Source organism: Schistocerca gregaria, chromosome 9 (genome assembly GCF_023897955.1).
Source record: "Schistocerca gregaria isolate iqSchGreg1 chromosome 9, iqSchGreg1.2, whole genome shotgun sequence".
In the NCBI taxonomy this organism is placed as follows: domain Eukaryota; kingdom Metazoa; phylum Arthropoda; class Insecta; order Orthoptera; family Acrididae; genus Schistocerca; species Schistocerca gregaria.
Genome location: NC_064928.1, coordinates 177,235,034 through 177,246,286, shown reverse-complemented (window position 1 = coordinate 177,246,286; position 11,253 = coordinate 177,235,034). Strand labels below are relative to the sequence as shown.

The following is an 11,253-nucleotide window of genomic DNA, read 5'->3' as shown; positions in this document are numbered from 1 at the left end:
TGTGAAAAATTTATCGAACCATTTCTCTTACTTACGAAGAAAGGTGTACCTATAGCAACAAATGCAGCCATTAGTAAGAAAAAAAATAATGAAATTTCACACGAAAAAAAGTTCTTTTGTCATGTTTTCGAACTTCCTCTGCTATCAGTGTGAATCCCGAATTTTTCCTGGTGTTACTGACAAAGTTTTATGACTTTATTTGTAAAAGTGTAGACACTGGAAATTAAAATGTCCTGTGATGCCTCTCCTGCTCCAAGTCGGCCCGTGTGACGTCCTACCCCCGTTAAGATCCACAAAAGATAAAGGACATCCTCTAGCTACACCAGGTGTGTATAAAATTCCGTGCAGTTGTGGAAAGGATTATATGGGCATAACAAAAAGAAACGTCAATACCCGTTCGGGTGAACATAAAAGGAACTGCTGCCTCGGACATATTGATAAATCGGCTGTAGCGGAACATGTGTTTCAGGAAGGTGATCATGAAATAAAGTTTAGTGACGACCGTCATAGCGAAGACGTCGCATTATTATGCGTGAATGTACAGAGAGGCCATTGAGATTGCCAAACACAGCAATAATTTCAACAGGAAAGATGAAGGCATTAAGCTGGATCAGATATTGATGTGAGCATTGCAGCAACAGCGTGACAATCGATTAATTTCAATTGAGAAAGTTGGCAATATCAGAGGTCATAGCACAGCCGACGTCACGTGATTGACAGCGGCGCCCTCTGGATGGCTTATATATACGGCGCTCACTCGAGCTCTCATTGCAGTTCTCCCATTGTCCTCGGAGGATGTGTTGCACCGTAGAAGGCGAAATGTCAGGGGAGAGTTTTATGTATAGACCACGGCATCTCAGCCCGGAAGTGTTGAGTGATGACTGGGAAGGTTTGTGCTGTCCTGTCAGGGTCGCCAGCTGCCATAGCTGGACTGCTGTTTCACGACTTCTTGAGCTTGCCGCCCTCCTGGAACAGCGCCGAGAGGACCTTCCTGGTGAGGAGGTACAGAGCTGAGGACGCGGCAGCGGCGGCCAGCAGGAGGAAGGCGATGACGTCGAGCAGCCAGCGCTGGAACCAGTGGAGGTCTAGCGAGGCGCAGCGCAGGTGGGGCGCCCCCTGGTGCCTCAGGGCGTACTCCGTCCACCAGACGGCCGTCTCCAGGGCTGTCTGCGGCCTGTCGCGGTAGATGGCCGACAGCCGCTTCATGCGCTGCTCGTAGCTGGGGGCAAAAACAGGTTTGGTTCACAACCGTGCTATCGGCAGTAGTTATTCATAGACATAGACACTATGCAAAGAAGAAAAGTTTAATCGAATTTGCAACAAAGTACGAGGGTCACTCCAAAAGAAATGCACACTATTTTTGTAAAAATACGGTTATCATTCTGCACTTGTAAAGGTTTTACAGTGTGTAGATACATCCTTCGTGTTTGTTTTCAAACTTTGTTCAACCTCTTCCCGTGAGTGCCGCCGTCACAGCATGTCTTCGAGATGGCTGCTACACTTGACGTGCGTCAGAAGCAACGTGCTGTCATAGAATTCCTGTGCTGTGAAAACGAGACAGTGGGAAACATCCACAAGAAGGTAGTAATAATGGCGTGTGACGAGGGCCTCCCGTCGGGTAGACAGCTCGTCTGGTGCCAGTCTTTCGATTTGAAGCCCCTTTTTCGACTTGCGCGTCGATGGGGATGAAACGATGATGATTAGGACAACACCCAGTCCCTGAGCGGAGAAAATCTCTGACCCAGCCGCGAATCGAACCTGGGCCCTTAGAACTGACAGTCTGTCGCGCTGACCACTCACTACCGGGGGCGGACCACAAGTGGTTAAAAAAGATGTATGGGGATGCTGCAGTCGATCGCAGTACAGTTAGTCGGTGGGCAAACAGGTTATGTATGAAAGCAGGACAGCAATATTGAGGATTGTTCTCACATCAGCAGGCCTCATACTGCACGCACTCCAAACAATGTGCAGAGAGTTAACGAACTGGTGACTGCTGATAGACGCATCAGCATCACAGTGAACGGATTGTCACGCTACGTTGGGATAGGGGAAGGATGTGTTTGCAGAATACTGAAAGTGTTGGTGTTAAAAAAGGTTTGTGCCAGGTGGGTTCCCAGGATGTTGACAGTGGCTCACAAAGAATCAAGAAAAACGGTACGCAGCGACCTTTTGGAATAGTATGAGAATGGTGGAGATGAATTTTTTGGAAGAACTGTGACAGGTGATGAAACATGGCTCCATCATTTTTCACCAGAGACAAAGAGGCAATGAATGGAGTGGCAGCATGCAAATTCACCCGAGAAAAAGAATCCAAATCACACCTTCTGCTGGAAAAGTTATGGCTACGGTTTTTTTCGATTCCGAAGGACTCTTGCTTGTAGACATCATGCCAAGTGGAACCATCATAATTCTGATGCATATCTGACGACACTGAAGAAACTTCAAGCTCGACTGAGTCGTGTTTGACCACATCGGCAATAGCAGGATATTTAGCACGACAATGCACGGCCACATGTCAGTCGAAAAACCGTGTAAGCGATCATAAAACGCGGATGGACAACACTCAAACACCCACCTTACATTCCTGACCTGCCTCCATGTGACTACCATGTCTTTGGGAAACTGAAAGACTCTCTTCGTGGAACAAGGTTTGAAGATGATGACTCCCTTGTGCACGCTGCCAAACAATGGCTCCAACAGGTTGGTTCAGAATTTTCCCGTGCCTGTATACGGGTGCTGGTTCCAAGATGGCGTAAGGCAGTTGAGAGGGATGGAAATTATGTTGAGAAATGAACTTATTGGTCCTAAAGAATGTATCTACACACTGTAAAACTTTCAAACATGTAGATAAAAGACGGACTTTTTTAAAAAAATAGTGTGCATTTCTTTTGGAGTGACCCTCGTAATTCAGGTATTAGAAGTGAAGTCTTATTTTACTCCTGTTTTCATCTCATTTCGGAGCAATTAGCAAGTCAGACGCCTGTGGAATTACCTCCCCAACTAGCGTTGGCACCAGAGTATTCCTGCGACGGCACAGGGCTCGAGTGTCTGGTAGTCTGACGAACACAGCAACTCGCTGGGCCTAGGTGTGGCCATGTGCCACTTCAGTGAGCGAGGCACAGCTGAGTGGAGGAAGCGGCATCATATTGGAGCCAGTACTGGAGGCTGCCAGCAGCCACTGACCAGGCTCCTCATATGGCGCCAGACCGTGCTGAACTGGCTGGTTGGATCCATTTGTGTACGAGGATGGCTGGCCAAGGGAGATGACTGTTGATCATGTCCATGTGTAGCTGGAGATCGGAGGGTCGATATTGTCATCAGAGGGACCCAAAGTTGAGACTTTGGGTATTTAGACGGCCGCCAGAAGGCTAGCAGCTTTCTCAGAGGACAACAAGCGGCACGAGGTTGTTTCTGAAGAAAAGCAGCGAGGCAGTTTGGGGGAATCTGCTGTAAGGGCTTGCTGTGGCTCATTATCCACATGGGACATAAATCCCAGTCTGCAGATGCAGGACACTGCTCGACTTAGTGCATCCAGGGGCTGCAACACTGCCGCAAATGAGATGATGTTAGCTCTGGTGTAGGAATTCGGCTACTGTAGTTAACTGTGGTTGTGCCAGTTGTGTTCAGGGGAAGTCTTTGATAGGGAGGTTGAACTATGCAAGAGATCACATTGCAGCTCCACTGAGGCATGTCACCTAGTGTATTAAAGCTTGAGAATGTGTAGATTATTGTTTGCTCCATTCAATAAATTTTCATTTCTCATTTATTGTATTTATGATTATCAGCAGGTAATCTAGGTTCTCTTGATATTTGTTTTTATACTTTTAGGAGTGGGCCAGCCTTTGTTGGCGCATATTTTATGGTAATATATTATGGGCAAGATTTGACTACTGCGTGCCTTTTTCGTCATCGTCTTGATTCAAGTGGCTCAGAGCACTATGGGACTTAACTTCTGAGGTCATCAGTCCCCTGGAACTTAGAACTAAGTAAACCTAACTAACCTAATGACATCACACACATCCTTGAAGGATTCGAACCTGCGACCGTAGCGGTCGCGCGGTTCCAGGCTGTAGCGCCTAGAACCGCTCGGCCACCTCGGCTGGCCGTCATCGTTTTACTTACGTTTTACTTGTTACTTATGGTGGATTGCTTATCTCCTGTTACTCTGTGCTTGAAGAAATTCAAAGAACCGGAACACTTTACCACGTGTCTTACTAATTTCAGCACTGAATACTTTACTTATCTTACCTTGTGCATGTGCTCCGACTTATTGAGTTTACTTAAGCAATATGTTACAAAACCTGTTAATGACTTTGGGCCATACAGCCAGAGACACTTTCTGCTTCTACCGTTACCTGCGCTATGATGATGATGATGAAGTCCCATACTCCGTGACGGAGCGTATGGGAATGATGCGGTAGACCCGCACCGTCATACTAGGCAAGGTACTAGTGGAGGTGGTTTACCATTGCCTTCCTCCGACCGTAATGGGGATGAATGATGATGATGATGATGATACAACAACACCCAGTCATCTTGAGGTAGGAAAAATCCTTGACCCTACCTGCGCTATATTATACACAAAAAAAGGGAAATAATTCTCCAAAGCAAAGATGATACACAAGTTTCCTGGCAAGCCAGTTACTTAAAAACTTGACACAGGGAATCATGCACATTACGCAATTAAAATAATGATATACACTGATCAGGCAGAACATTATGACAACCGACATGTTATTGACATAAACCCGTCCAGGAGATAGCAACGTAACCTGGCGAGCGATGACTGATAGTCAGACACACGCATGGTGCATCTAGCATTAGTGAGCGTGCTGTCCGTTGTAAGGTGTCAGGCAAATCCAACACCGTCCACGAAAACCCTGACATGATAGCAAATCTGGCAGTATGTCACATAGCTCCGAATAAATCCTGACATTAAATTCACCAAAGTAATAGGATCAACGAGTGAGCAAATGGAATACCACAGACTAACACAAAAACGCCTGAATGCATGCTATACCTTCCCACCGTGAAACAGACGCAGTTTCGAGGGGAGAAACGAGAACAGAAGCCGAGAGCAGAGCCGTCTAAGCTAGAAGGCCTTACAATAAGGGACGAACAACCACATCTCCCGCCAACCGCCAAGAAAACCCCTCAGCTCATGTTAAAAGATAGAGCCCTCCAGAAGAACAGTATACATCGTACGAGAACACTAAAAGGGCCACACCCGCTGCAGGTTTTAGCGTGAGCCTGTACGCTTCTCTGTTATGTAGCAAACATTACAAAACATTGCCCCACCATGAAAAGTATAACGTATCTCATTGGATACACAGAATTTTTGTAGGCGGAGCTTAAGGTTAACATTGAGACCCTGATTGGTTAGTTGAAAACACAGCCAGATAACTTTCTTTTTAAACCAACTTCGGTACATTGTAGTAAAGAGAAGTTAGAGAGAGTTGCTGCCGAGACGGCGAGATGTGTGGAGCTGCGCCGCCCGCCGCTCCCTGACGCTGCCTAACCACCAACAAGGTAATGAGCGCACGCGATGCCGCATAAGAGCGCATAAAGCTTCACTCAGAACTGCAGAAGTCTCATTTGTACATCCCCTTTTTGCGTAATACCAGTGTCGATCGTCAATTAAAGCTCATGGTATTCACATTTGGTACTGGAAGTAAAAATCTGAAACGCGATGATTTTTCTGTTATACAGTTATTGAGAACTCATATCAGCCACTATAATTTATGACAAGTAGAATAAGTAATTAAAGATAATTGAAGGTTACTGTAGACCATTTTGGTAGTTTTCTCCTTCATGAAAGTTAATTTAAACTTAGATTATAGATGTGATATGGCATAGGTCATCCTTCGATCCATTGTAGAGCTTGTTGAACGCAGTTGGTTTTTACCATCCTGTATTAAAATATTTCCTTTTATCAATAGTGCAATTTATAAACAATGTTTTGTGAGTAGAATAAAAATTCCAGTGGTAAAGTTAACTGCTTTTTCGACGTTATTCTACCAGCTAACTAAAAATAGGAAAGCCTTGAACCCCTGCCACTAAATTTAGTTAGTATTAAGATTGTTTTAAAGGGGGGTGCAGTGGAGCTGACGCTGAAATCATTAAGTATTTGATTATATCATCGCTAGTCTCACTGAACTCTTCTGAACTCTACATGTCATGTGTGGTCTGGCGTCTCCTTACCAGCAACAGGTCCCAGGTTCAAACTAGTCAATTCCCTAAAAAACACGCTCAGAGGGTCGTTGCGCGAAAGTGGTAGGGAGACACGACTTAGAACAAACAGACACCATGAAGAATGTTAGAGAATGGCGACCCTGCCATGACGGTAAAATACCATGTTTGAAGGTCGTCCACATGCCTAACTAGGTCAGAAAAATATCCTGTTGAAAAATTTGCGTAACGAAAATTTTCTTCTAAAAGGCATAAATAGTCGAAAACAGTAGCTGCAGCGATAGATAGGAAGTATTAATTAGAAAGTGAGACATTCTAGCAGAGACAATAGCATAATTAAATTAGGAATTTTAATATTGTTAGAATTAAGTTTTCTCTCCAATGCAAGCGCACAAGTGGCGGATACATTGTTGACAAGTTGGTTTTGATCCAACAAGTAAGTGAACGAATTGTCAGTCTTAGGTATAATAAGTGTGAAGTCGTGTGAACAAAAAGGCGTGAGATCGTATGAGCGCATGTTAACGCGAAGTAGGGCGTTTGAATTGCTTTTAAAATAGGAAATAAGGGAATCGGAAAGATTAGCAATGGCAGATGGAGACCTTGATCGAATTGAGGTAGACACCCAGCATGAAGACGGACAGAGAGAGGACAGTACAACTGACGATGCAGTACCGCGAGAAATAGGACAGATAACGTACCATAACGAGGATAATGTACACCAAGGCAAGAAAACGTAGGTCGGCATACGACGGATGAGCAGGGAAGTAGAGAGACAGTCGATGAGGTTTCTAACTTGCGTTTTGAATACGTAGAACCCATAGTACAAGTAATCAGAGCTCCCTCACAACAGAGTACAAGGAATTCGAGCAGAAACGTGTCACCGCACAGTTCAATGCAATCGGTTGCAAACCAACATTTGGGCGAAAACACAGAGCGTAGGACGTCGGAAGGAAACGCAACAGGACCAACCAATCTGGCAGAATTATTACAACAAATGACAGAAACCATGAAAAGGCAAAACAAAGAAATTGCGAACCAAATTCAAATTGAGAATGCAGAAACCACGAAACAAATGCGTGAGATTAAAGAACAAAACAAAAAAAAAAAATTCAAGACGAGGCAAAAGAATCCCCAGAAGTGATTGGAAATTTAATAACAGGTCACAATCAATTAAGAACAGACATTGACAAGGTACATGTGGACCTACAAACATTGCTTAATGACACTCAGGACGAGATCAAAACATTACGTGAGAAGTCAAGAAACTAGAGAAACAGATAAACGTAATTACTAGACAATCAGCAGGTACAGCGCGTGAAATTGTTGAAAACAGTGTGTTACCCAAACGTATCACAAAAGCAGTGCAGAAAAGATATGATAATCGCATAGTCAAAATAGAAGCGCAAACGAAGCAACAATTTCAGAAATTGCGAACAGAGTTGTTGCAAACCATTGAAGAGCGTAGTGAACTGGATCGAACAAGCACAGAGTCTGCAACCACATCCGTATTTGTAACAGCACCGGAAAAACAAGCAATTAACGGAGATATCATGCATTTTCGATTCCAATGACAGGCGGAAAGTAACATAAGTGAAATCAGACAGCCTGCACAGCAACAAACACGTTTCGAAATTCTTGATGAACAAACGGCACTACAAACACATGCGGAACCACAAATGTATGTTTCAAGACAGTTTGGATCGTGCAATGAAGCGGCAAGGTTAGCCAGACAAGATACCGAACCAATACGTGACAATGGAAAGCCAGGTCGCGAAGAGTACAGTGCAATGCATTCAGCTACACGTTCACAACTGATGGAAGAAAATTATTGCGTATCACTTCAACGATATAACGCAAGGGCAGGCGAAAGTTACAGTGGAGAATATCCAATGGATCCACCACAATCTGAAAGAACAATGGGAGAAATGATCAGAAACAAAAGTGGCGAAGAATCGCGAATTTCATATGAAACCATGAAGAAGTACGACGACGATCATTTCCTCACAGTCAGAAAATTTCAACACTTGCGAGAAGGAAACTCATTACATCCACAAACTTTTATTGATCAATTCCGAGTAGGATTACCAGAACACTGGACGCTAGCACACAAATTAGACTTGATATGTGCACACATGTCAGGAACAATCGCAGAAACCATGCAGAATGTTGCAGCGACATGCCGATGGTATGAAGATTTCAGAGAGAAGTTTCTCTCACGATATTGGTCCATCGAAGCACAGAACAGAGTGAAGTACGAATTATTACAGAACCCATATTTTGAAAAATCAGGAGAGAAGAGTCCCGTGAAATTTTTCGAAGTAATGGCAAAGAAAAATCAATGCTTAGATGTACCATACAGTGACGGAGAGTTGATTAAATTGTGCGCGATGAAGTTACCTTGAAATACCAGCGATCATTAGCAGGACGCGGAGACAATGACGTCGAAGCATTTAAAGGTATTCTAAGGGAACTACAGTTTATATTTTCGGAAGATAACGCGAGAAAAAGACGAAGCACACGTCAAAACGAAAGCAAAAAGCAGTGGAATCCACAAGACACAGTACGAAGAAATAATAATTACGAACCACGTGATAATTTCGCACCAAGAAACAACAGATTTCAACATAGGAACGGTTATAGATTTAGAAGAGATTATGGTAGTAACTACACTCCTGGAAATTGAAATAAGAACACCGTGAATTCATTGTCCCAGGAAGGGGAAACATTATTGACACATTCCTGGGGTCAGATACATCACATGATCACACTGACAGAACCACAGGCACATAGACACAGGCAACAGAGCATGCACAATGTCGGCACTAGTACAGTGTATATCCACCTTTCGCAGCAATGCAGGCTGCTATTCTCCCATGGAGACGATCGTGGAGATGCTGGATGTAGTCCTGTGGAACGGCTTGCCATGCCATTTCCACCTGGCGCCTCAGTTGGACCAGTGTTCGTGCTGGACGTGCAGACCGCGTGAGACGACGCTTCATCCAGTCCCAAATATGCTCAATGGGGGACAGATCAGGAGATCTTGCTGGCCAGGGTAGTTGACTTACACCTTCTAGAGCACGTTGGGTGGCACGGGATACATGCAGACGTGCATTGTCGTGTTGGAACAGCAAGTTCCCTTGCCGGTCTAGGAATGGTAGAACGATGGGTTCGATGACGGTTTGGATGTACCGTGCACTATTCAGTGTCCCCTCGACGATCACCAGAGGTGTACGGCCAGTGTAGGAGATCGCTCCCCACACCATGATGCCGGGTGTGGGCCATGTGTGCCTCGGTCGTACGCAGTCCTGATTGTGGCGCTCACCTGCACGGCGCCAAACACGCATACGACCATAATTGGCACCAAGGCAGAAGCGACTCTCATCGCTGAAGACGACACGTCTCCATTCGTCCCTCCATTCACGCCTGTCACGACACCACTGGAGGCGGGCTGCACGATGTTGGGGCGTGAGCGGAAGATGGCCTAACGGTGTGTGGGACCGTAGCCCAGCTTCATGGAGACGGTTGCGAATTGTCCTCGCCGATACCCCAGGAGCAACAGTGTCCCTAATTTGCTGGGAAGTGGCGGTGCGGTCCCCTACGGCACTGCGTAGTATCCTACGGTCTTGGCGTGCATCCGTGCGTCGCTGCGGTCCGGTCCCAGGTCGACGGGCACGTGCACCTTCCGCCGACCACTGGCGACAACATCGATGTACTGTGGAGACCTCGCGCCCCACGTGTTGAGCAATTCGGCGGTACGTCCACCCGGCCTCCCGCATGCCCACTATACGCCCTCGCTCAAAGTCCGTCAGCTGCACATACGGTTCACGTCCACGCTGTCGCGGCATGCTACCAGTGTTAAAGACTGCGATGGAGCTCCGTATGCCACGGCAAACTGGCTGACACTGACGGCGGCGGTGCACAAATGCTGCGCAGCTAGCGCCATTCGACGGCCAACACCGCGGTTCCTGGTGTGTTCGCTGTGCCGTGCGTGTGATCATTGCTTGTACAGCCCTCTCGCAGTGTCCGGAGCAAGTATGGTGGGTCTGACACACCGGTGTCAATGTGTTCTTTTTTCCAATTCCAGGAGTGTATAATTCACCCAGGAACTATTACAGAGGGAATAATGACAACCGGAACAGGTATTGGAGAACCAATAGACTGACAAATTATCAACAAAAAAACCACTATCAACAAGCTGAACAAGAAAAGAGAATACAGATAGAAGAGGTGGAGGTAAGACCACCAAACCCCGAAAAACGTTCGAATTGACAGCTAAGCGCCCAAACCAAAGAGAATGACGCACCGACCCAGGATAATTGCAGCACCTTGAACAGAATAGTAAATACCTTATAACGAGAAGAGAAGAAGGAAGAAAGAAAACCGCAGGGACGAGATGAAAACGAAAACAGGAAAATAACAATATCGTGTTGGGATGCAATTAATCTGGAGAACACTGACAAGGAAGATGAATTACCAAAGGCATGCACAACGAATGTAGGAGGAAAGGATGAAGAAATGAGTATTGCAGAGCTACTTGAGATGGAAACCAGGTTCAAATGGCTCTGAGCACTGTGGGACTTAACATCTTAGGTCATCAGTACCCTAGAACTTAGAACCTAACTAACCTAAGGACATCACACACATCCATGCCCGAGGCAGGATTCGAACCTGCGACCGTAGCAGTCGTGCGGGTACGGACTGAGCGCGTAGAACCCCGAGACCACCGTGGCCGGAAACCAGGGAAAGCGAATTCAATGAGGATATTGCACAGTCGACAGAAGTTGAAAATAAGTTACTAGTGGACACACAACCCATCGTATATAAAGAAGGAAATTATGAAGCGATAATTAGAAAATTTAGATGCGATTATGTGGAAGTAGTGACAAAGAAGGAGAAGATAGACGAGGAAGAGGAAAAAGTAGAGGATGTTGAAGAAAGCATAAATGACAGAAGAAATAGGGAAGAGGAAATAAAAGAGAGAGAAGTAGCAGTCGGAGCTTATCCTACAGAAAGCTCGAATTCACAGGGGAAAGTCCTGAAAAGATTCATGTATGATTCAGTGAA

The 11,253-nt window shown here is 45.5% G+C and overlaps 1 protein-coding gene across 1 annotated transcript in view; it reads right to left on the bottom strand.

Moving 5' to 3' along the window:
- Positions 1-600: 600 nt before the first annotated feature.
- Positions 601-11,253, bottom strand: part of LOC126291809 (UDP-glucosyltransferase 2-like) — an 88,552-nt gene continuing 77,899 nt past the window's right edge. The window contains exon 5 of the mRNA XM_049985505.1: positions 601-1,219. Within this exon, the coding sequence (XP_049841462.1) occupies positions 940-1,219 (280 nt within the window). The 3' untranslated portion in view covers positions 601-939. The remainder of the gene's footprint in view (positions 1,220-11,253) is intronic.